Genomic DNA, 24,639 nt, shown 5'->3' on the forward strand with positions numbered 1-24,639 from the left:
CAAATCTACTACACAGTTGATTATCCTGCATGGGGATATGGTACTATATCCAAGAAAGTGGAGCTGAAATGGCGGATGATCTGTCCGGAAAGCAAGGTACAAAGATTTCCACACGCAGTGTGCAGGATTTGTGGATTATATAATATGAAACAGTCAACCGCTCAACAAGCCAGCAGCAGAGATGCATGCTGCAGGTGGAGTTGAAGAGTCAGCGCCTGTCACAGCCACTAGAAAGGGCACAATTGTCAAGAACATCACCATCAACCGACGGATACCAGTCCGGACCAATCCAAAAGCCTCCCTCGACAGATGAACTGACACGATCCGGCCACACGGAAAGCTCAGTCCAAGCTTCTACGATGGGTACATCCGAGTAGCCCAGATCTACAACGTCTGGACAAGTACCGGTACCTCCTTCGTGGGTCACATCAGTCTTAACTAAGCCTTGTCACCGCGCAGCAAGCAGCCTCCATGATTGGAGAGGCTGTTCACATCGCCACCCCGACAGCCCATCTCTCTCCGCACGCTCATCTTTCTGCCTAGTTGGAGTGGAGCCCTAACACTCGATTCTGTATGGAGGAGGCAAGCTGTACGTGATCCAACGGAGGCAGCCTTTAGAGATAAGCTTATTTGGACGTCGTCTATATAATTATACGACACCTGCTACTGGAACTCTCCAGAAATGCGTAACCACTTTACGAGAGGGCCAGATATCCGGCAGAAACTAGGTGAACCGAGTATGAATGCAAGTTAGCCCTAGATCAGATCACGTGGTCTCTATCCAAAAGACCTGTTCGGCATTAAAAGGGAAATTGACCGGTGAACAGTGCATCAGATAAGCCGAAAGACCGCTAAGTCAGACTAAAGCGGATCAACCTGAAGTTCGGACACTTTTAATCAGTGTGCGAAATAGCTCTAGGTATGAATCAGACCACGCCCTAGCGGTTACAAACGGTTTTGATAAATGACGTGGCCGTTCAGCATACGAGCACTGTCCTCGTCTGGGCCGAAAATCCATGCTTGATTTAGTAATTCGAACGAAGCAACTGCCAGGAAATGTCGCACTCGATCGTCCGGCTCGCGCGGTAAATGATATCGTGATCGTCCCAGCGGCAGGTGCATACCTAGGACATCTTTGGATTGGCCAGTTGGGAGGACATGGGATGTTTGACGTGTTCTAGTTTACTCATATTTCCTCCAATATGATAGCAGAACCAGGTTTCCCCTTTTTCACCCCTTCCAAAGAGAACAACAGCAAAAAAGTCTCCGAAACTACCCCAAACGTACTTTTCGCAATCGCCCAGAAGGATCGAAAATTACGTCAACGGATATACGGCTTTACTGGAAACCACCAGAAAAAAGGGCCAAGAACGGAATCGGATACTCGGATGAATGTCCGAGACCGGGAAGAATTGCCTGATCCGGGCGCTCCCGCTCCGTGAGAGCCGCCAAGATGGTGAATTTGCTTAGAAATAGTACTATATGACAAGAAAAGTGGTCGAAGTGGGAACCCTAACGAAAAATCTCTGACCCTGAAAGGGACACGAACACTCGCCGAACAGTCCTGTGCCAGGGAGATTTATCCGGTTTCCGACCCGTTGTATCCCTATAAGGCAATGATTGTTAGTAAGAACGACTGCTTGTGCCGTACTACCACGGCACAACCCATACTATGTAGGGCACTAAGGGTGCTAGTCAATCAATCAAGCATTGACCGCCAAGCACTACTGCAGTATGATGATTGATCAGCTCATCCGGTGGAGGCTGTATGGGTCTTTGCGCACCTCACTAGCTGCACTATCCTGGAGCTCTTGGCAATCACAGGGAGCAAATGAGTTGAGGATACTGCTTCGGTGAGCCTGCATCATGGTCGTTTTCCAATTAGCTAACATGGTAACGTCCTCCCTCATGGGTGAGGGACACTAATTTATAACGATTGCTAACCAGAGCAATTTCCTCTGGCGATCAAGAGGGGAAGCGAGGTCTGTGATGCGACCTGCAGACCCTGGATCCTTTTGACTCATCGCCGGTCCATCATTGTCAAATCGGGGTCCCAATCCAGTCAGAAGTTCTAGCCAACAATGAGATCCATGGTGTGGACAACTTCCCCCCCGTATCTCAGGAACTTCCGGGTCGCCTGCCGCTCCCTGCCGCGATTCCTTTCTTCGACCTGCCTTATCCGACACTTCCGATGCCTTCCAGATCTGGTGACAATAATCCACAGTGGCCGTCGCTAACTATCCATGGCAGGTCATATGGCAAATCAATAAAATGAGGAGGCCGACGTCGCCCTTGGAGAAAAAATTCGTCGAGATGCTTATAAATTGGCCTAGCCCCGCTCCTTCCTCCCTTTTCTAATTGAAGGTCCCATCGGGCATGGCTTATCTAGCAGCAATATAGCTATCCTTAGCAACTCCAACTATCATCCTACCTATCTTTTCTTTCTCCCTGTCTTCTAGGCTGTTTCACCACAGCTTCCAATATCAACACGATGACGGAAACTCAAACGGTCTTGGCATCACGCCGGTCCGGGCGGAGCTCTGAGAGTAGCTCGCTGGATGCTATTGCAACGGAGAAGCAAAATCTGACCGTGCACAGCGTCCCATCGACCCGGCCTGATTTGCAGAACTCCGCCTCTCCGAAGCGGTGGAAAACCTTTTGGACCGCTTTCCGGTATCTTCACCATCTGACCCCGAAGCAAGTCGATGACTTCATGGCATCTTATGTGATCTATAACCTCGACTGGTCCAATGAGAAGCAGATGGTCGAAGAGCTAGGGCCCAACTACCAGGAAAAGGTCGGCGATTGCCTCAAGTCGTACTATGGGGTATTAAATCACCTTTGCGCGCTTGGCGACGTCGAGAAGATGTATATCCCACCATTCATGAGCAAGAAAGCGACCGTGCTGGAAAACCAACTATTGTATGAAGAGTCCATTGCCGAACATATTGGCCTAAAGCCCGGAGACAAAGTATTAGATCTGGGTTGTGGTCGCGGTCGCGTGGCTGCGCACATGACCCAATACTCGGGTGCACATGTGACCGGGTTAAACATCGACCCTAACCAGATCGCCCAAGCCCGTTCCTACAACGAGAAGCTTGGGTTCAAGGACAACCGCTTCATCGTCCAGGACTTCAACAGCCTTCCTCTCCCGTTCGAAGATGAAACCTTTGACGCATTTTACCAGATCCAGGCATTCAGTCTGTGCAAAGATTTGCCTGCTCTGTTTCGCGAAGTCTTCCGTGTCCTCAAGCCGGGAGCCAGATTCTCCATGCTGGACTGGGTCAGTCTGCCGGACTATGACCCCTCAAACCCTGAGCATGCCCAGCTCATGCGTCGCGTAAAGCCACTGATTGGGGCGGTGGGCACCCCTACTCCGAAGATTCTGGAGAACGCTCTCACCGATGCTGGATTCACGATAACTCGCTCCGATAACGCCAGTGTCGGTGGACTGCAAGCCCCGTTGATCGCCAAGGTTGACCTCTACTTCCGATCCATGCGACAGCTTATCCTAGGCCTGGTCAAGACTCACGTACTCCCCAAACACTTCAAGACGTTAATCAACCGTCTATGTCTAGACGGAGAAGCATTCGTCAAGATGGACAATATGCGATTGACGACGACGAGTTATCGTATCATTGCACAGAAGCCCCTCCATTGAGTGCCTCCGAACAGGGCACTGGAGACGGACTTTTGTGGGCGGAAGAAAGTGATGCGGGAAGATGTCTCAGCATTCCCACTTAAAAGGGGCTATGCTCTCTTGGCAGCCGCCCATTCTGACTGAATGCGGGAGCGATACCGCATGTCCGCTGGCGGAACGAGACTCGTCATCGACTCACACATCACAGCCGGTTGTCTATATCTGATTCAGATATTGATGGTATACACTCGCTATGCATTGCTACAACCGTGTTTAGCCATTACTTCCGTCTTTGCTACCACAGTGGTCTCTCTCCAAGGAACTGTTCTACCGCATGGCGTTCTTGTGCCAACAGGTAAGTGGTGTTCTCCCACTTCCACCGACGACGTGTGAACCTGTACAAATTTCCCACAGCAACCCTCTAACAGGCTTTAAGATAATCATTGAACATATTGTATACCCCATTGCCCTAATTCTTCTGGACTTTTCCATTTTCATGAGAACATGGCTCAGCGTATTATACCCTGTCCGTTCCATGTCGGCGTTCCTCCGGTTGAAGCTTCAGTTTTTCATGGTCACCGAGTGGCCCATAGATCTATTGATTTTTCATTTTGCAAGGTTTGCTTGGCTCCGCTACGTTCTACTGGTGTTTGTGAGTTCTGCATACAGCTTTTGACTTTTGTTCGGATACCCAAGCAGAAAGGGCCCATCCACTAGATATTTATATACCTTAGATTAGTAGTCACTTTCCATTCAACAATAACGCTTGTCATGGATAACAGAAGAGATACGATGCGGTAGTCTAATAGATTGATTTAAGATATAGAATGAAAATAAAAAATGTGAACAGTACAGAAAACAGCGGAAAGAGAGCCGAAAAGAGCTGGGAGATAACAAAAGGTTCTACGGAGTACAGTAGGAGCAAGAGCGAAACAAAAAAAGACACCATCAAAGCATATTAAAGGAGGTCTCGGCCCTTAACAGCAGGGAATGATTCGGAAAGTTAGATTGAGATGACGAGATCCCGGTGGAAGAAGACAAGTTCAATCGGGGGAGGACAATGATTTGTCCGATCCTATCCCCCGGCCATGCCATGTGGCCGGCTTGACTGGACTAGCAGGAAGACCTCTGCCATCTCCACTCAGGGTTGGTTACACTAGTGGAAAGCTCTTACTCTGAGGCAAATAGCTGAGCTCGCCAGCTTCAGAAATATCCGAAAGCGGATCACACGAAGAAATGTTCTCGAACGATGCGCGGCAGTTTTCCACGAGTTGAGCACGGGTACGCCTATATATCACCCCCATGGATCACTCTAGCGTGGCCCCCCCACCAGGTCCCACCGAAAGCTTTCAATAGCAGCCATCCATTTAGGCACGTTGCTGTGGATCTCCCGCCAATGGGCTGGCCGTGGTAGGCCCCTCATCTTATCGGTGCCCTTATGCCGGGTCCCATGGAGGGACAGAGTTCATATTTAAAATGTCACGTCAAACAAACGGACGTTGGGCATCCATTGTCAGAATGGTTCCTGAATTCTGAAGAACTCTGGCCGTGCTGGGAAAGATGATGTCGAGCTCTCATACTTGCCCCTGCATGTCGATCAATTCTTGGGGACCCGCAAGATCGCCAGCTCGTCGAGTCCACTGCGAACACGCAAAGTTATCAACGCCACATTGGTGTTAAAAAAAAAAAGATCTCTAAGATCTTTGTTTTCTGGCCATGAGCCAAAGTCTCTTCGACGCGGAGGATTGGCCTCTTCCCCCTGCCCGACGAGAAAGTACCATCTCGTCTTCGACCCAGTCCTCATCCTCGAGTTTCGTGTCAACCTCATTTTTCCCTCTTCCTCCCATCAGCCCCGCCACGTCGTCTCCGGGAAGATCGCGACAGGCGTCATGCCAGTCGTTATACGATGAAGTAACTCGATTACCACTAAACCCTGCTGTGACGATGTGGGTTAACTATCCTTGCTACGCATTCCCAGTGTGACCATCTAACGGGCCATTATAGCTCATTCGTCCGAAGCCACAAACTCTTCAAACTTCGATATACATATATTGATATTCGCAAAGATGCCACGGGAAGTTTAAGGGCCTTGGAACTGGGAGGAGCTGTTGGCCAGCAGATACCCTTTGTGCACACCTGTAAGTGACCATGATTCTAAATACGAGGGTATTCACGCTGATTAGGATCCTCCTACACCAAAGTCAACACCACGAAACTCCCCGTCCCGCATCTCGAACACCCCAAGCTGCCCAATGAACCCTCTCTAAGAATTTCCTTCATGGAGGAACAGACCATCCAGACCGCCCATACCGTTTTCACATCACAGTTATCTTACACCTTCGAGGATTGGAACGGTAAGGCTGGCTCAGAGTAATCGAAGAACTCTTACTGAATCACACTACCAGATTGCGTGCAGTTTCAAGAGCTCATACTCGCGGCGAAACTCGTTTTCATTGCCGGAATTGCCGAAGCCAAATCCAAAGGTCGTGGAGAAGAATGCATTAGCCAGAATCTACGCATTCTGCGCGGTTATAACGGCAAGCAGGTGATGCTATTTTTCGCCAATTCGCAGCGAAAGGAACTAAAGCGCTATGTCTCGATTCCTGGTAGGTAGTGAGCAGAGTTCGAGAGGGGCGCGTCCGGGCACTGACTGGCTTAGTGAATTGCATAGAAAGTGTTCAACCGCCGAAAAAGGCCGGGCGGCCGGCTGTGCTACAGCTTCTACCAAATTTCGACTACCTCTCCCAGATTAAAAGTCTCCAGATCCATTTCTTAGACCACGGAGGTATGTCTACTTCAGGTACTCGGCCGAGATATGGGTATTAACGAGTTTTCCCCAGACGGCCTGGCCTTCTGTCAATTCCTGGCCGACCATGCAAAATAAGTACCATTCGATGATCATGTCTTTCTACATAATTTCCGAGCGAGTATATGACATTAGTCTTTTATACGTGATAGATTCATTCGGCGGGTTTTTGATTCTACGCAAGAGGTTTCTAGAATCCGGTAATAGTCGGAGCGCTGGCATGCTCGACGGGCGGATTCTGTGGGAGAGATAATATTTAGTTCTATGTCTTATACTAGATAATACATATACCCTATACAGTCAATACGATCATAAGTTCTGAAAGCACGTGGCGCATGCACTGGCGCTGGTTCGAAGGGAAAAAAAACTAATGCCGAGAAACACCACCATCACACCGTATCACACGCGTCCGGTGTCTCACCTGGATTTTCCTAGTGGCTGCTCGTGGAGATTACATGCATGAAGAGACAACGCGCATTAATCAACATCCATGTCAGGAAACTCGTGATCGGTGGGCCGCAGGAACCGCAAGAACCGCCGTCGGAAGTTGAATACGCATCGCAGGGGCGCACGTGGGAGAAGAATTGGCCCTTGCTTCATGTCACCGCGGAAGCTAATGTGGCACGTTGAGCTATCCGCTTCACTCACACCAATGGTGGACCTTCACAGCGGTGGGCCTCAACTTTATTCTGTTCCCTTCCCCCCACTCTTCTTGTTTCTTGCTTCTTTGTCCAGCCTTGAGGCTTGTCTTCGGTCACGTACTAACCATGCCACCCTCATCTGCCATGTTCTTCCTCCTCAATCTGTCCTACCCCTATCTTGCCCTATGTTTCGAGCCGCATTCTTTAAATCGGAGGTAGCATTTTTTGACGATCAATGGCACATCTGTCATAATACTATGGGTCCCGTCCTGATAAATGAGCCGTCCCCCCTGAGATAAGAACCACGCAGTGCGATAAGATCTAAAAAATGACGAAGTTCCGTTCGAGGTTATATAAAACCGATCGTGCTCGGGATTTTGACCATGAACAGGTATAGTCTCCATCGAATCTAGGATTTCGATACCATCTGAAACTGACCGTCATGCATCTAGGACCGCCATGTGCGCATGCGACAAGTTTACGAAACCATCGATCGACAGGGTTATCAATGGATTGTGGTGTTTGTGGCCGGGGTGGGCTTCTTCCTCGATGGATATACAGTCAGTTGAATATAAAGCTATTGGACTCGATGACGAATAAATCATGACTGACGCATGCCACTTCTCCTCGCAGCTATTTGCAAGCAACATGGCCTTCCCGATGCTATCCTACGTCTACTGGAAAAATGAAACGTCTTCTAAGAAACTCACCAATATCAACATTGCCACATTGGCCGGTACCATGCTGGGGCAAGTACTATTTGGGTATCTGGCAGACAAGTATGGGCGGAAAAAGATGTACGGCCTGGAGCTGATGCTCCTGATCACCTCGACCCTCGGTGTGGTCATGGCTTCAAATGGCGTAAACCATAGTATGAATGTGTATGCGTGGTTGATATGGTGGAGAATCGTGGTCGGCATCGGCGTTGGGGCCGATTACCCACTGAGTGCTGTCATCACATCTGAGTAGGTACAGCTTGGTTTGATTCGCACGGTCAGGAACTGATGGACTTTCCAATAGGTTTGCTCCCACAAAGCATCGGGCGCGAATGATGGCATCGGTCTTTTTCATGCAGCCTCTCGGTCAGATCACCGGAAATATTGTGTCGCTGATTGTATGCGCGGCCAGCAGAAGCCGAGGAGACGAAGACCTGACCCGCACTGTGGATATCATGTGGAGGTGGGTCATTGGGATCGGGGTGGTTCCTGGTGTAATCGCAACGGTCTTCCGGTTCATTATTCCAGAAAGTCCCCGGTTCCTGCTGGAGATCGAGGACGACCCCGTGCAGGCAGAATTCGACGCAACCACCCTCTTTAACGAACCGAACAACTCTCCCTCTGTGGAAACAGACAGTTGGCACAACTTACCCCTTCCGGCGATCTCAATGACGAGTCAATGCTTTTCCGATCGATCTCCCTCGGAAACAGAAATTCTCCAGCCCGCCACTCTCAACTCCCACTGGCACTTAACAAGAAAGGACATCATACAGTATTTCTGGACTGAGGGAAACTGGCGCACTCTCGCTGCTACCTCCCTGTCCTGGCTTTTGCTCGACTTTGGCTTCTACGGAATTGGCCTGTCGAGTCCACAGTTTCTGGCCAAGACATGGGGTTCCCTCAAGCTCCACGGTGCAGCACCTGTCTGGCAGACGAACGATGCACCGAACGCCGATGTCTTCAAAATGTTTCTAGATAGCTCTACGCATGCCCTGGTCATCCTGAACAGTGGTAGTTTCCTTGGGGGCTTACTCTTGATTCTCGTCATCCACCGTCTTGATCGTGTCGCACTCCAAAAATACGGGTTTTTGGCGCTGGCCGCCCTCTTTATCGCCCTGGGTACTATGTTCCTGACCGTCCACAAAGAAGGTGCTGTAGCCGTGGCCTTATACATCGTCGGTCAGGCATTCTTCAACTTTGGTATAGACTTTCCTAGTATATCCAAAAAGAAAACAAACACTAACAAAGAACCCTACAGGCCCCAACGCAACCACCTATATAATTCCCGCCGAGATCTTCCCCACCCGGTACCGTGCTACCTGCCACGGAATTAGTGCCGGCGCTGGCAAACTCGGCTCGATTCTCGTTCAAATATTCTCCGCACACTTTAACTTCGGTTCAGGTCTCGGTGATGAGCCCATCATCCGCCACGGCTGGGTTCTAATCGTCTTCAGCGTGTGCATGATACTCGGTGCGGTGGTCACGCATTTCTGGATCCCGCCTGTGCAGCGACAAGATGGCAAGGGGAAGTTCTGGGGTGGGAAGACGGAGACCTTGGAGACCTTGGCGCTCGGGAGGATGGGATGGAAGAGCCGGTATGCTGTGAAACTGCGAGACAGAGAGAGGATTGTGTCACCGACTTTTTCGCCGGGAGGGTTTGGGTTATAGTATATAGTACGGTGGATATTGCACTGTCCGTGTGGTGTTTGCCTGGGCTAGACACCGGCTTAATCTTCTTGTACATAGATGTTTAGATACATATCTTAGAGAACAGTATACTGATTCAAAACAATCATTGATACCCAAGAAAAGAAAACGAAAAAATGCATTGCCAGACTAAGAAAAACAGTGGGCCTGATACAGGGAACCAGGAGAGACAACAAAAAATGAGTGCATCATCCGTGAATCGAACACGGGCCTCATCGATGGCAACGATGAATTCTACCACTAGACCAATGATGCTAGTTGTTGAAGAATCTGTTCTTATTCCAATTAATAGCACATAATTGATTCTCAAAATCTACCCCTTAAGAGACAAGACAGACCATACTTCAAAACTCGACAAGTAATCGGATCTTTCATCCAGATTTAATAAAGCACGGAAATATTTATATTTAAGATACTCATCGGGCATTCTAAGAGGTATTTTTGGAGAACGGTTAACACCCAGATGCTTGGGAGTGAAACCTCTACAATATATATTTCCTTTAAGGATAGCCCTCCTGTCGTTTTTTTTTTTTTCGAGTTGTTAGCATATATACTCCTCTGTGGTAGTAGCTACGTCTACGGTTACTTAATATAATTTGCAGTTTCCATACGGAGCTTTAGCTATATAAGCCCCGTCATTGTATTCACAGCGCTTCACGAATAGGAACCGTAGTATTTGGTAATAAAACCTTTCCCCCAGAGTCCTCAACTCACACACTCGACCACAGAATAAAAAGAAGATACTATTAATACTCTGCCTAGGAATAAGGAAAAAAAAAATGATCCTCTCTTGCTTAGCTCCTATAGTATGCTACCCTAGTCAACGTTCCAATCTTAGGATGAAATATCTTCTCGCTTCTAGAGTTCATTCTCATGTTTAGCCAAAATGGAGACCTTCATACTTGGGTTTTCACCCAGCCACAGCACCAAGTTGCCAGACTGGCGCCTCTGTTAATGAGCACGACCAGTAGGACTAGCTCTAATGTCCATGGTATCGTACACAGATAAAGATAAATAAGATGACCTACCCACGACGTAGTCACAATGTGATGTGCGCCTTGGTCGTCAAAGTAAGGGGTAATTTTTATTTTGAAGGGTTGTGGGTGTCTTTGACCGACAGCTCACAAGACGCCGTTTTTTTGATATTACCGTCTAAAATAGGCGGCTATTACTCATATATGATGTTGAATCTGTCGCTTCCTGCGTACATGCGAGGACTACATAGATGCGCTGCAGCCAGTGTGCAGGGTCGAAGTCGTCCTCATGGAAATAGTGAAATTACATCGTTGTCAGTATCCTCTGTTGTAGAGCTGCTAGTAATTCTTTAGTAATTAATAAATAGATCCTTATATAATTCTCTGGTTGTAGTGATAATCAGCAGGTTTAGTAACGTGTGGAATATGTAATACATATCCTCTATGCAATCTCCACCAACCCCCCTAAGCAGCTGGTCGTGACCGCTCTAGTGCACATAGTTATCTTCTCTGGTGGAACTACTAGAAACTTGGACAGGTGTAAGGCGCTGAGCTTGCAGCATGTCAATTCGGAGACGTGGCCAATGGAACCAAACATGCCTCTTGCGTATAAGCGACAAGAACGACTTCATAAACTATAATCCTTGTGTAATCTCATACAAGCCACCTAATCACATCACTAATAACCTTCTTCACACCGATAACTCGCCGCATCCCTAACATTACCTCCCTTATACACCGAAACCAAGGGATAAGGGCACAAGTTTCTCCTCCTACCATCAGCAGCCAGAGCATCGACAGTCTCAGGCACGACACCATTCTCTACCCAATCTACCACCTGGCTCAACGGGTCAACAGGGACAGGCCCCACACCTCCAGAGCAATGATGGACCCCCGGGGCTTTGAAGAAGCGATAAAAGTCACGCACGGACGGGTCCTTCTCTTCCACCCGTGTGTAGTACTGTTCTGTACCCTTGGGGAAGATCAACGTGTCAGAGAGCCCATGCCAGGTTATCATCTTCCCGCCCGCCTGTTTAAAAGCAGAGAGGTCTGGATTATCGGTGCCGATTATGTCGTTGTATCTTTTCTTGGAAAGGGTGAATATCCTATCGAGGGCTTTGTGGTCTAGCGTGGTGAGGTCGAAGGACGGATCTTGCAAGATAAACCGGCGGATCCAGTCTGACGAGATAGCAAACGGAGAACCAGTGCAATTGAACGGTGTCGAGCATACGGTGCGGCCGAGGCTCGACGCGCCCATTGACAGGGGCGTGCCCTTGTCGAGTCCGTACCATAGGAACGAGCCCCCCGAGGACCTGAGTCCTTCCCATGTACTGTTGACCACTTGAGCATCCTTCTCGGAGATACTCACACTGGTTCCGCTGCAATTTACCCTCGCGCCAACCGTAGTAAATGGATCAAAACCACACAAGTCAGGCGCAGAAATCACTCCGTCCACAACCCCATCGATACCATCGCAAGCTTTAATCGCCTCAGCCGTAATAGCATCCGAGACACAAGTTGGAGGGAAAGCGCCAAGCTCATTCATGACAAACTGGGGCCAGAACTCCGCTACCAGGAAACTAGCCCAATTGATTGCCGGTGCAGCGGCCATGATACCGTCATACGCGGTTGGATATCGTTGTGCGAGCATCAGACCCTGCCTGCCGCCTGTCGAGCACCCATTCCAGTAGGAGTACCGCGGAGCAAGACCATAGAAACTGGCGGTGACCTGTTTACCAATAATCGCAGCGTCGCCAAGAGCGACGTAGGCGAAATCCTCCAGTAACGCCATGTTCACATTTCTTGAAGCGTCCAGGGACCACGATGCTGAGCTCTGCGAGTTCATGTCGTGGCCTCCGTCCGTGGCTAGGACCGTATAGTTCTGGGCCACAGCTGCCGCGAGGACGGCATCTTCCGATCTCATGGAGAAACCGCCTCCGCCGGAGCCTTGGAGTCGGGTGTTCCAATTGGAGAAGGGGAGCCAGACCGTGGCATGGATGGTATCATTCTTCCCTGGGTGGGTGTATGTGACTGTCACATTGCAGAAATCCAGTGTAGAGTCATCATGTGCATAATTCGTCACTGGAATGGCAGAGAGATCCAATACCTGTCCTCCAGGTACGGATGGATGGGGAATCACAGATGACGAGCAATTCCCAGTCTGAGCGACAGTCGTTGTGAAAAGGCCCGCAGCAGCCATGAAGGCCACAGACCGTATTTTATCGTGAAACATTGTGAGGACTGACCAGAAAAGCCAGGGTAACATTTTTCTCGCCTTCCTCTCAATGGTACTTATAGTGAGTATAACATCTCAGAAAATAGGCTTAGCACAACCGTCCATAGCCTGGCGGCTTGGTATCGTGACAAATAACAAATGACAACGAGGAGATGTCCCCAAAATGTAGTATAGCGTGGAATATGGGTTCCACCAGAGAGACGGTTCACCATACGTAGACCACGCTGCCAATGATCGTCGTCTCGTCGAGGGGACCGGAGAATCCTCGGACTTGGCTAATTAGCTAGTTCTAATCCGTTTAGTGGATTTTAGTTGATACACCCCTCTTGTTGCGCAGAGGATATCCAATATCAAGGACTGGAATGAGAAAGTTGCGGCATGATGTTTGATACTAGTCTTGGTTTTAAAGTTTCGGGTATGGGGTTCGGTAGTGAGCTTGCCTGGAATGCGGAGGAAACTGGGGCAATTGCGGGGTGGTTAGGATAATTATCCGGTTTGTGTATCCTAGTGAGTAGATGGGATTGCGATTCGATACAAGGAAGTGGGACCTTTCTTGATAGTAAAACATTAGCTCGGACTATCTATGAACAATCCTGGTTGAGTTGCCGAAGAGCCCGAGTGAACCCTTCATAACTTCATAGATCCTTCTGCAGAATGCTAGAGGCTGACCAATTATGGAAGCCGCAGATATACCGGTAACCCCCGGACGTGGCAATTGGGATAACCGTTCGGTAGGTCACTCAATGGATGTAGAAGATGCGTAGGATACTAGTAGTCTCCATCTAGTCCAAATCCATCAGCTCTGAGCTCACTTGGTCAAAAGTTTATATAGCATTAAACTGCAAAGCAGCACATCCAATCAGCTTCTATGGCTCAGTTGGTAGAGCGCATGACTAGTAATCATGAGGTCCGCGGTTCAAATCCGCGTGGGAGCATCTCATGAGTTTCTTTTTGCACTTTTTGGTGTCGTTGCTTGGTCAACAGGAGCGTTGGACGTTGCGGGGCCGTTCATGCAGGATATCGGGATACCACAGCACCGCAGCATCACCCTCATGGCCCGAACTCGGTGTGCTCCCGACTCTATTGGAGCAGCCAGTCACATGGTAGTCAAATGTGCCAGTAGGAGCCATTCTCCGATGTCCGAGACGCATCTTCTGCAAGGAATCCCTGTAATGGGACCCCATAATTGTGCGTCTGGGCCCATCGTTGCCTCTTATAGTAAGGGTTCAGCGCTAGTTGCTCGACAACTCAATGGTGCAGATGTGACTGAGGGGTACGTGGGTAGCTATTGGAATCTAGCCCGAGGGAGTCTACCTAATTTCTGGTAGCAGAGAATGGTCTGAGACATTGTGGCTTGACAGCATTTCGAAGGCAACGAGTGACTGAAGAACGCCCCACGCAGTTACTACAGCATGTAGCTGCAGCTCCGAATACGCGTTGTTCGTAAAGTGGGGTGATGAGAGTATAAAGAAGAGGAGAGTGACCAGAGTCCAGACCCCGTGCTCTCTTTTGTTACCCCGCCCTCGCAATTCTTTAACTCCCCGCACTTATAGTTGCGTTACCTATTCTTCTTCTCTACCAGACCAGAAAACCACGCGATGGCCCTCGCTTCAAAAGACAGAGTCGAGCCAGGCTCCTCCAATGTCCCCGTAGGGACGTTTCCCGCAACATGCTTGTCAACTGGTATTGACGCAGACAAGATCGCGTCGGAGGTGATACGACAGCTGAACACGGCGCTGGGACTGAAGCAACCTCAGGAGATCTCCAAACTGTTTCTTGAAGATGGCTACTGGCGAGACCATCTCGTCCTAACATGGGACTTCCGCACCATCAAGGGCCAAGAGAATATCACCAAGTTCCTCCAGGAAAACCCTCGTTTGCTACAAGTAGAAATTGACCGCTCGTCCGCCTTCCGTGCACCGGCGATCTTCCCTATCGATGCCTTTGGAGATGTAACTGGAATTCAGTTTTTCATTAAGGTCACTACCGACGCGGGGAGTGGAAAAGGGGTTGTCCGGCTGGCCGAGAAGGATGGCGAGTGGAAGATTTTCACATTCTTCACATCCCTGTTGGAGGTCAAGGGAAGTGAGGAGAAGATTAACCATCACCGGCCGGTGGGCGTATCGCATGGCGAGCATCATGATAGACGGAATTGGCAGGATAGACGAACCGCCGATTTCAACTATGAAGGGAAGAGCCCGACAGTATTAATCGTTGGTATGTACACTGTTCCTTTTCTCTTTCACTAGAAAAGCTAACTTTACCAGGTGCGGGCCAAGCTGGACTGACAATCGCCGCCCGTCTGAAAATGCTCGATATCGATGCACTGATCATTGATGAAGAAGATCGCATCGGAGATAACTGGCGTAGGCGGTATCACCAGCTGGTTCTACACGACCCCGTCTGGTTCGACCACTTGCCCTACCTTCAGTTCCCGGCAAACTGGCCCATCTTCACGCCCAAGGACAAACTCGCAGAGTTCTTTGAATGCTACGCCAAGCTTCTTGAGCTGAACGTGTGGACTAAAACCAAGCTCCAATCTTCGTCTTGGAGCGACGCAAACAATGTCTGGACCATTGAGCTCCAACGACAGAAGGAAGACGGCACAGTCGAGACTCGTACCTTCAACCCCCGTCACGTCATCCAGGCAACTGGTCACTCGGGTAAGAAAAACCTGCCTGAATTCAAGGGCGTTGAGACTTTCCAGGGGAAGCGCATCTGCCACAGCTCCGAGTTCCCCGGTGCGGACCCCAACAGCAAAGGTAAGAAGGCGGTTGTGGTTGGATCCTGTAACTCGGGTCATGATATTGCACATGACTACTTTGAGAAGGGATACGACGTGACTATGGTCCAGCGCAGTTCGACATGTGTCATCTCTTCCGAATCCATCACCAAGATTGGGCTGAAGGGCCTGTACGAGGAAAGTGCCCCCCCGGTTGAAGATGCCGACTTGTTCCTGTGGAGCATTCCGTCGGAACTGTTCAAGGCGCAGCAGAAGAAAATCACGACGGTCCAAAATCAGAACGACAAGGCGATTCTGGACGGACTAGAGAAAGCGGGCTTCAAAGTAGACCGTGGGCCGAACGATGCGGGCCTGCTGATCAAATACCTCCAGCGCGGTGGCGGTTACTACATCGACGTGGGAGCAAGCAAGCTCATTGCCGACGGCAAGATCAAGGTGAAGCAGGGTCAAGAGATCGCAGAGGTCATTCCGCAGGGATTACGCTTCGCGGACGGCTCCGAGCTGGAGGCCGACGAGATCATTTTCGCGACGGGCTACCAGAACATGAGAACACAGGCGCGCATCATCTTCGGCGACGAGGTGGCGGATCGCATCCAGAGCGTCTGGGGATACAATGAAGAAGGCGAGATGCGCACGATCTGGCAGCGCAGCGGACACCCTGGCTTCTGGTTTATGGGCGGCAACCTGGCGCTGTGTCGGTACTACTCGCGACTATTGGCATTGCAGATCAAGGGCGTGGAACTGGGTCTCAATCACTAATTGTAACCGGGGGGTATCAAGCTTGCTATACATTCTTAAGCCGGTAGAAAGAAATCAGAAAGGAAACAATAAAACAAATGACCATACAACCTCGTTAAGAGATATTAACTCAACCAACCCTCTTGCGCCGCCACGTAGACCCCCATCGTCAAGATGGAGGTAAACAGCGCCGCATCTTCCTCCACTTCATTCCCACTTCGTAACGACGAAGCCAGATACTCTCTCTGTGCCCGATCCCACCCCCCAACCTTGAGCCCCTGCTTCGTCAACGTCGCCAACCACGGCGCCTCAGCCCCGACTCCGCAATATTCAGCGTGAACCTCACATCCCTTTTCATCTCACTCCCCTCCGACGCCGACGACGACGACCTCCCCTTCGCCACCCTCTTCTCCCACTCCACCACTCGACTCACCCCATCCGCCCTCCCCTTAAATACAAACCGATACCCTCCCCTGGCCGTCACACTAACCTCCCACCCCTCCCCAACTGGAAACCACACCCCACCGCCCGGAAACGCCATCTTCCTATTCTCCTCCTTCGCCGGCATATAAATCACCCCCACAACGGCACCCTGGCTCTGATCTTCCTCCGGTAGATGTGCATACCCATCGCTCTGCACGATGTACATATCCCGCGCGGTCAGCTTGCGGGGCGCATCGCCGAGAGTCTTGCCGAAGCGGGTGGGTTGGTAGACCTCGAGGATGGGGATCGGGCGGCGGGAGGCGGGCGTGAGTTGTTGGATTTGGAGTGTGAAGTGGGGGGTGAGACGGAGAGTGTGTTTGGGCGGTGGGGGGTGGGCGAGAGGGAAGGTTTGGGTGTGTGGTTGTGGGGGTTTTGTGGAGGTTGTTGTGTGGGTGGTTGAGGTTCTGGATGTTGTGGAGGTTGATGTACTGGAATATTGTTAGTGTTGGTGTTATTGGGATGTATGTGAGATTGTAGTCTGTATACTAGTAGGTACCTAGTGTAGCCACCGTTGGTGCTAGTAGTATAGATAGAAGACATGGTAGGGCTGGGGAATGTGGAGTACATACGTCTGTGTACTTTCCGTGTCGCTCATCTTTTTTTAATGCGTCGTTAAATCACTCACTCAATCATGTAAGATTGGCTGTTCTGTTTGGACTGCATATGTATCTCTGTATAGGAAGAAGGATTCTAACACCAGGCAGAATAAAGATAAGGTGGAAATTTAAGTAGTACTATAATCCCTTCTAGGATCTCACTCCTCTTATATACCTGATGTAGGGTTCGCCATGCAAAAACCGGACCCTCGTATTCGTATCCACCGTCAGACCGCGCCCGAGGCAGCATTTGATTCGTGTGAGTGGGAATTCTGTCTGCCTAGTCCCGCCCAAGCTTAAGTTATTTCGAGCCTTTGTTGTCTTGGCGGAGATCCACTGGGCTGACTTTGCGTTTGGCCCCGACAAGGTTATACTCGGTTCGGCAGATTATGCGGATACGACGATGTTCGAACACGACTACGAGCTGGTTTCTAGAACGGGAATGCAATATGTATGTCACGGGTGGGGAGATCATGCGAGAGAATGGAGTTCCATTTTTTTTAGTTTAATTTTTCATTCTGTTCTACATGATAGTGATATTGAGCAGGGGGGTATCAATGGTTACTAGTTTCTGTTGTTACAGGGGCTTTGTTGGGTGGAGGAGGTCAACATAGCCACCGATCATCCACTTGTCTCAGGATCTCACATTCGTCTGACCATTCGTCGTAGAGTCGTTCGATGACGATTCCGCGGCTTCGTGCGGCTTCGTAGAGGGGCTCGCATGCTGCACGGGCTTCGTGGAGGGTGTGCTCGGGGATTTCTTTCAATTTTTTGAGGCGACCAAACGAGCTATCGCTTGATTCGTATTCGAGGTCGAGGACGAAGGAGAGTTGCTTGAGATTGGGGAGAAAATCGCGCTCGGCGAAGGCCTGGACCCAGTTGTTCCACTCTGTAGATTTAGTCAGAGATGCTGGGCCTCGGAATCGGAGGGTCGATATGTTCGGCGGCAGCCATTTGTATAATGTAGGTAGACGGGACTCGTCTGTGAATACCTCGCCGATGGATAACTTTAGCGTCTCCAGTCCAGAAAGCTGTGGCAGAAGCTGCTGGATCATGCTTTCATGCAGGAATTGGAAGTCCAAACAGTGTGTTGAACGGAGGTTTAATGTCGTCAAGTTCTCGATGAGATGAGGTAATGCGAGGGCCATTCGGCAGAAGGTGTCGATGGCGTCATTTTCTAGAATCTCTAGTGTGCGTAGGTTGATCGTCGGTGGCGGGCGGTTATCTTCTTCTAACTGGAGCTCCTCTTTACCCTTGTACTTGTTATTCATCCATTTGCCGGCCAGCTCCGGGATCCATGTGACTTCGATCTTCTTTTCCTCAGGAGTGCCCTCTCTCACAGTGATGCAATGGGCTTTCTCTTCACCCCGGGCAATCGCTTGGGAATGTGCTTTGCTCAACTCTTTCGATGTGGGCCCTTCGAAGCGGAGACCGGAGGTAAGAAACAAGATGAGATGGCTCATACGGCCCTGCCGTATGTGCGGAGTCTGAGTGACTTCCCCGCAGGCACTCAGAATTTTGCACCGCTTCAGGGGCCAATGTAGGGGTAATTCTTTGTCATTGAGTTCCTCGTTATATCCGCTCTCCAATTCCAAGGACTGGATGTTAGTGAAGTGCGAGCCGAGAATGGCCCATTCCTTGTCTGATGGGGTTTCCTCCTCGATTCGGAGTGCTGTTATATCAGATGGTATGGATTTCAGCTGGGCGATGAGATCTTCGCCGTGGTTTTTACTGTCTTCGCTGGCGCCCTCGATCTTGACTACGTGATGATGTGGTTTCAGGCTTAGCTGGGTGTCTGTCGAGGCCATTCTGCCTTTTGAATACACACTAGCGCGAGGAAGTATTGATGGGAGGCATGTTCTGGGTGTACCCAACGTCTTTAGTTGAGTGCAGATGCGGAACAGGGGCCGCTATATAGGTTAGTACTTGATTCCAAGACATAATACTTCTCCAGTTGCAAACATCCGATATTGATATCTGGGGTAAGATTCACCATCGTCCTCAACTCACCATATTCTTGCAAGTTCCTGAGAGGCCAATAGAGTTATCAGATGAGACACAGCAATCAGATTGCCTCCTTAGTTTCGTTGCTGACACGATCGACAAGATTGTCGCAGGGCTTAGTCGACGGGCGTTGTCAGCCGCGTTTTAATCCAACGCGATTTGCATTGTTTGCTCCATGTGACTCACTCGTTGCACATCACGTTGACATCAACTTCCGGTGTTGGTTCAAGACGAACATTCTTCGAGAGCGACGGTATTTCATTCCGAGTCGGTACCTGAATCCCTTGATACAGAGATCCACTACCCGAAGATCTTGTACTCTCTGCTCAAGGGTCGACTTGATAGTACGTACGATACAATCTCACTACATCCTAGTAAAGAAGAGTTAATGAGTATGTAGCATTGAATTAATTGTTAATTTGAACTGATCTTCAATTGGTCTAATGAAACAACCAAGGATGCAACCAACGCCAAGAATCCCACCGACACCAATTCTGCGATCGTATTGAATTTCCGCAAGAAGCACAAATACAAAGCAATGGCCCGGTATTAAATCATCTCCAGGGGCCAAGGAATAGCTGCAGTAAGAGCAACAAGGCCTCCTACCAACGGTAACAATCCCCGACCGGCATTGAGCTTCAGCCACCGGGACAACAATGACTCAACTTCCACGCTCGACTTCTCGTCGACCACCCGATTCGAGGTGGCTAGATCCATCAACTTGTTGTTGGTACCCAGCATCATACCAAAGGTGTAGGGTACGATCCCCAACGTCAAGGCCGCTGCCACACAGTACAAAGAAGAGCTGTGAGTCGGGGTCAAGGGGGCTAGCGTCGTGCTAGTGCGAACGGCCCAGGCACAATAAAGAAACGCTGTGGAGGTGACAGCGGCGATAGGAGGAGCTTGGCTTTTGCCTCTGTTATAAAGCTTGCGCCATAATTTGACAGCAGCATCGAGCGGTAATCTATCTTCGCGTGTCGCCTGTATCAGTGCAGGCACAGTGACTGTGCTCAATGAGATGATTTTGCCTTTGACGGTTATTAGATTGGTTATTCACTGAATTCCACTTGACAATGCGTGGAAGAATTTACCGGAAAGCCAGGCGGCGCCAGTCAAGCCCACCACTTGGGCGGCGTAAAACGCAGTTGGATGGGTGCTCATAATGTTAGGTATGTCAGGTTGTGGGTGAATAGACTTCCAATTGGAATGGGGTCGTTCTGGATGGGGCCGGCAATGGCTTTATAGCTTCAAGCATGTTGGTCAGTGGCTAACCGTGACTAATTGGCATATATCATATGATTCCATCCCTTTCAGTTTGCGCCTCGAAGATCCATGACGACATTGCTACGCAGCAAGGTAACCTTCATCAGGAACGTTTGTTGTTCTCTGAGCGTTCCAGGGAACATCCACCAACCTTACGCAATTTGGTTTGATTCGACAAGCCTAGATCCTTTGGTGGGTCGGCTCGGCTTTTGTCGGCTTTTGGAACATTCAATCGGGCTTTGCGCACGATATCCTTGTCAATTAGAATGATGACCGACTCAAGGGTGCAGTTTCGAACTCTTAGTGACAACCACTTGCCAATCACTTCCTGAGGTAGCTAAGTGAACGATACCAACCATGTCGGGTCGGCGTGGTTTAGCAGCGATGCCCGAGTTGATGAAGTGTTCTATAACTGGGATGGATTTATTAGTGATCCCTGATGCCTCTTTGGTCCATTCTTCGTCTTTACGTTCTCAAGTTGGGCTAGTATGACTCAGATGAGGCCAGGTCAAATATGTCTGTTAGGCGCTACCGGTCGCACCGGACGAGGTATACTGCAAATACTTCTTACGGAGAACTATCGCGACTGGGCTCTGCATGTCTATGTCCGGTCGCGAGCAAAACTTTTGTCGTTCTTCCCGGGCATAGAAGCTTATCCAGGGGTGAGAATATTTGAAGGATCTATCACCGACGTTGAACTTTGGCGACAATGCTTGTCAGGGGCAGACATCATCATTTCCGCTCTTGGCGAGAACGAGAATATCGCCGGGCTACGGTTACTACAAGATGCAGCAAACACCACGGTCTCCGCGCTGCAAGTTTTGAGTCAAGAGGATAGCTCCAACTGGCGTCAGCCTCGCCTGATACTTCTTTCATCAGATACATTGAATCCTGCAGTCGCTGCCGCCCGTCCACGACTGGTGCACTGGGTAGTTAGCAACGCATTTTGTTATGCGTATAACGACCTTCGCGAAGCACAAGCTGTCTATGAAGCCCATCCACAGCTTTTACGGCTGTGTCTTGTACAGCCCCCAGCCCTGATTGAGGAGGGACCATCCGGGCATCTTATCAGTACGGAGAAGGGCTCTTTGACTGTGTCTTATGCAGATCTGGCGGCAGCTTCGTGGAAATTGCGATTTCTGATGGGTACAGAAACTCTAGTGCTGTAATTATCTCGAGTGCTTCGAAAGATCAACTTCGACATGCACCGGAGCTTACACGAAGAATTCTACGGGGGACTCTGGCTCACTACATTCCCTGGTATCTTGCGGTTGAGGAGAAGGTATGGGGGATGCTGTTTAAGGCATAGTATTAGGCCACCATCTGCAGATATAATTAGTAGCGGTGATGACAGAGCAATTCGGGACTAGGTAGTTGAATTGAACCTTGTGTTTGGCCACGTATTAACACCTAAACATCACTTGTGAAGTGGGGTTGCTTGTCTACAACCTTGAACCATGCTTAGTGCATTCACTTACTACCTGTGAAACAGAGAGACGATTCCTCGGACCAGGGCTTGAAGTCAACAGCCCCCCATGTCGGAGCCAGCGGAGCTTCCAAAAGCCGATACGCGAGGGGATATAGTATAAAATAGCCGCTATTCTGAGTTTATATCAAGTCTAGCTCCATATTTTCCACCGTAGTTTATCTAAATCCAAAGCAGTGTTTTTTTTTTAAAAAAAACCATGACTTGTAAACAAGAGTTCGATTTGCCTTCCGTCTCTTCAGTTGATCTACAGTCTCTCCCAGATGAGCGTTCCAAAACCGTGTATTCGCTTATGCAGAGAAATCACCAGGATCATGCAGTTTTGTCTGAACCACGACTCATCTTCCATAACCATGTGCCCCATGTAAGTCATCTTCAACGGAACTAAAACACCTCTAACCGGGGTATAGATGCTGGGATCAGCCTATCTACTAGGATACCCCTCCGAGAAACTGGTCAAGATGTACCACAACGACTGTTCTCCGCTCAAAAGCCTCAACGACATACATATCCGCACCGGGATCACACAGGACAACTGGAGACAGTTCCTGGGAAAAAAGAAGTACACACCTGCCTACATTCCATCACCTACCAAAAACTAGAACTAACATTTGGAACAAGATACACAGCCGCATACACCACCTTCTTTGACCAGGAACTAGCCAACGCCCAAAACGATTGGAGAAGTGTCGTGAATGAATACCTCTTCAGCTCACCCCAACCCCTAATCAACGGCTTCGTCGGCGGCCGTAAGCCCTCCTCACCCCCCATCTCGCCAAACCACAAGCTAAGCATTGTACAGTCGGCCACCCATTAATCCACCTCGCCTACGGCTATGAATTCTCCAACCCCCAAATCGCAGCCGAAGCGCTGAGTCTCGGCTGCACAGACCGAGACCCGATCCACGTCTACCTCGACACCCCATACCCAGACACATCAACCTACAAAACAACTTCTGCAGAGGAAATCCTCCGCCGTGTGCACACCGATGCCCGCTTCTCCAACCTCTTCTCCATCCCAGGCTACATCAACGTCTCAATTACCTTCGCGCATGCAGAGCACGCCCTCCTCGAACACTGGAATGCGTGGGATATCGTCGACCCTGTAGAACAGTTCAGGGATGTGGTCGATGTTGCGGGACTACTTTTCATTGAGTCTCGGAATGAAGACGATGAGTATGACTTCCTTCTAGCGCATTTGTTGACCGTCGGGCATGCTTTGAGGGTGCTTTTGCCTTCGTTTCCGGGGAGTTACAGGCTGGGAGTGGTGAGGCAGTTTTGGTTGTTCGTGCTTTATCTTTATGTTGCGCAGTTGAGGCCTGAGATTGGGGATGGGGGAGACGTGAGAGAGGTTGAGCTACGGGGAAGGGATTGGGGGTGGGTTTATGAGAGGTGTTTGGAGGAGGGGTTTGGGGAGGACGTGCACGTAATTAAGGTTGTGAGGGCGTTGAGGATGTTGGAGGAGTGGAAGAATGAGACGGATGGGTGGTGCTTGAGGGCTGCGGTGAGTTTTGTGGAGGGGTTTCGAGGCTGGACTGGCTTTGGGGCTGGGGGTGGAGGGTATTGTGGTTGAGGAATGACAGGATTAGCGGGTTGTCAACTACTAGGATGTGCCTTTCATGATACAATCCGCTATCCAGCATTTGGGGAGTTTCCTAGGAGTGGATGAGAGAAGCAGGGTTAAGAAAGGACTCTAAGTATGCTAACATCGCTGTTTCTCATGTAGTAGCTTGACAACTGTCACTAACCCATTTGATGAATATCTTATACAGCGTATATATGAATCGATGATCATTGTCAGAGATTTCTACTAGTCAAGGCAGAAGAATCATTAATCAGGTAAGGATACGTAAGCTAACAGAGCTCAACGCAGGTAGTGGATATTATTAAGACAGAAACTGATCTTTGACCTCCTATCACTACTAACAGATCGTCAACTCATGGCCAAAGATCCTGTATCGAGGAGCTCATGATCTTCCATACAACATCAGCATGGTGTGTAGTCTACTAATCATTGAGAAGCCAACGGATATGTGATATCACGTTACCGTTCGGTGGCCGATTATCTATGCACCAAGGACAGGGTATACGGTACAGTCATCAGTCGGTTCAAATCATCAATGCTCAATTATGCCATAGCTCAGTTATGTCATCTCTCAAAGCATGTCAGCAGAAAGTAAACTTTGAAAGTGTGAATTGGTACTTCTTTCTTTCCTCCTTCCCAATCCCCAGTATTCACGAACATGACTTAACTAACCCTCCTCTCCAGAACTCCTGTCATCGCACTATTTGGGATTTCTAGAACAATGGCTATAGCACATACAGTACCAATGTAGCCCATGATAGACCATACCAAGGGCCACCTGGCAGGAATAGCCCCACCATAACTAACGCCTATACTAACTTAACTGCTACACCAACGCCTACCAAACATACAACATCGACGATAATGTTCTCCAGAGTGCCCGTATTCTTTAAGCTGAGTTCTACTCAGTACCCTGGAATAAGAAATCAGGAGTTTAATTCTCACAGGCAAAGAGATACCGCCTGTTAAAATCACCAAATTTTGTCAAATCATTGCTCTGAGTGGTCTGCTGTCGGACATAG

General features: G+C 49.5%; 10 protein-coding genes across 10 annotated transcripts; 6 read left to right on the forward strand and 4 right to left on the reverse strand.

Moving 5' to 3' along the window:
* Positions 1 to 2,491: 2,491 nt before the first annotated feature.
* Positions 2,492 to 3,661, forward strand: ANOM_005526 (SAM-dependent methyltransferase; the record flags this gene model as incomplete). The annotated part of the gene is made up of 1 exon (XM_015550783.1): positions 2,492 to 3,661. The coding sequence occupies one exon, from the start codon at positions 2,492 to 2,494 to the stop codon at positions 3,659 to 3,661; it is 1,170 nt and encodes a 389-aa protein (XP_015407106.1).
* Positions 3,662 to 5,356: 1,695 nt separating this feature from the next.
* ANOM_005527 (uncharacterized protein) lies at positions 5,357 to 6,524 on the forward strand (the record flags this gene model as incomplete). Its single annotated transcript, XM_015550784.1, has 6 exons — positions 5,357 to 5,586; positions 5,645 to 5,778; positions 5,842 to 5,994; positions 6,046 to 6,246; positions 6,300 to 6,425; positions 6,481 to 6,524. The coding sequence occupies 6 exons, from the start codon at positions 5,357 to 5,359 to the stop codon at positions 6,522 to 6,524; spliced, it is 888 nt and encodes a 295-aa protein (XP_015407119.1).
* Positions 6,525 to 7,415: 891 nt separating this feature from the next.
* On the forward strand, positions 7,416 to 9,471 carry ANOM_005528 (phosphate transporter; the record flags this gene model as incomplete). Its single annotated transcript, XM_015550785.1, has 5 exons — positions 7,416 to 7,478; positions 7,540 to 7,647; positions 7,721 to 8,052; positions 8,108 to 9,003; positions 9,062 to 9,471. The coding sequence occupies 5 exons, from the start codon at positions 7,416 to 7,418 to the stop codon at positions 9,469 to 9,471; spliced, it is 1,809 nt and encodes a 602-aa protein (XP_015407105.1).
* Positions 9,472 to 11,163: 1,692 nt separating this feature from the next.
* Positions 11,164 to 12,717, reverse strand: ANOM_005529 (uncharacterized protein; the record flags this gene model as incomplete). The annotated part of the gene is made up of 1 exon (XM_015550786.1): positions 11,164 to 12,717. The coding sequence occupies one exon, from the start codon at positions 12,715 to 12,717 to the stop codon at positions 11,164 to 11,166; it is 1,554 nt and encodes a 517-aa protein (XP_015407118.1).
* A 1,601-nt stretch (positions 12,718 to 14,318) lies between these two features.
* On the forward strand, positions 14,319 to 16,292 carry ANOM_005530 (flavin-containing monooxygenase; the record flags this gene model as incomplete). The annotated part of the gene is made up of 2 exons (XM_015550787.1): positions 14,319 to 14,937; positions 14,988 to 16,292. 2 exons carry the CDS (start codon positions 14,319 to 14,321, stop codon positions 16,220 to 16,222), a joined length of 1,854 nt encoding a protein of 617 aa, XP_015407107.1. The 3' UTR covers positions 16,223 to 16,292.
* Positions 16,293 to 16,326: 34 nt separating this feature from the next.
* ANOM_005531 (uncharacterized protein) lies at positions 16,327 to 17,224 on the reverse strand (the record flags this gene model as incomplete). The annotated part of the gene is made up of 3 exons (XM_015550788.1): positions 16,327 to 16,479; positions 16,548 to 17,112; positions 17,181 to 17,224. 3 exons carry the CDS (start codon positions 17,222 to 17,224, stop codon positions 16,327 to 16,329), a joined length of 762 nt encoding a protein of 253 aa, XP_015407108.1.
* Positions 17,225 to 17,885: 661 nt separating this feature from the next.
* Positions 17,886 to 19,088, reverse strand: ANOM_005532 (uncharacterized protein; the record flags this gene model as incomplete). Its single annotated transcript, XM_015550789.1, has 1 exon — positions 17,886 to 19,088. One exon carries the CDS (start codon positions 19,086 to 19,088, stop codon positions 17,886 to 17,888), a length of 1,203 nt encoding a protein of 400 aa, XP_015407097.1.
* A 745-nt stretch (positions 19,089 to 19,833) lies between these two features.
* ANOM_005533 (DUF1772 domain-containing protein) lies at positions 19,834 to 20,445 on the reverse strand (the record flags this gene model as incomplete). Its single annotated transcript, XM_015550790.1, has 2 exons — positions 19,834 to 20,312; positions 20,376 to 20,445. The coding sequence occupies 2 exons, from the start codon at positions 20,443 to 20,445 to the stop codon at positions 19,834 to 19,836; spliced, it is 549 nt and encodes a 182-aa protein (XP_015407098.1).
* A 590-nt stretch (positions 20,446 to 21,035) lies between these two features.
* Positions 21,036 to 21,716, forward strand: ANOM_005534 (uncharacterized protein; the record flags this gene model as incomplete). Its single annotated transcript, XM_015550791.1, has 1 exon — positions 21,036 to 21,716. One exon carries the CDS (start codon positions 21,036 to 21,038, stop codon positions 21,714 to 21,716), a length of 681 nt encoding a protein of 226 aa, XP_015407093.1.
* A 516-nt stretch (positions 21,717 to 22,232) lies between these two features.
* ANOM_005535 (questin oxidase family protein) lies at positions 22,233 to 23,605 on the forward strand (the record flags this gene model as incomplete). The annotated part of the gene is made up of 4 exons (XM_015550792.1): positions 22,233 to 22,397; positions 22,444 to 22,595; positions 22,655 to 22,782; positions 22,836 to 23,605. 4 exons carry the CDS (start codon positions 22,233 to 22,235, stop codon positions 23,603 to 23,605), a joined length of 1,215 nt encoding a protein of 404 aa, XP_015407094.1.
* Between the last annotated feature and the right edge of the window lie 1,034 nt (positions 23,606 to 24,639).

The sequence above is a fragment of the Aspergillus nomiae genome (genome assembly GCF_001204775.2).
Source record: "Aspergillus nomiae NRRL 13137 chromosome Unknown contig00125, whole genome shotgun sequence".
Lineage (NCBI taxonomy): Eukaryota > Fungi > Ascomycota > Eurotiomycetes > Eurotiales > Aspergillaceae > Aspergillus > Aspergillus nomiae.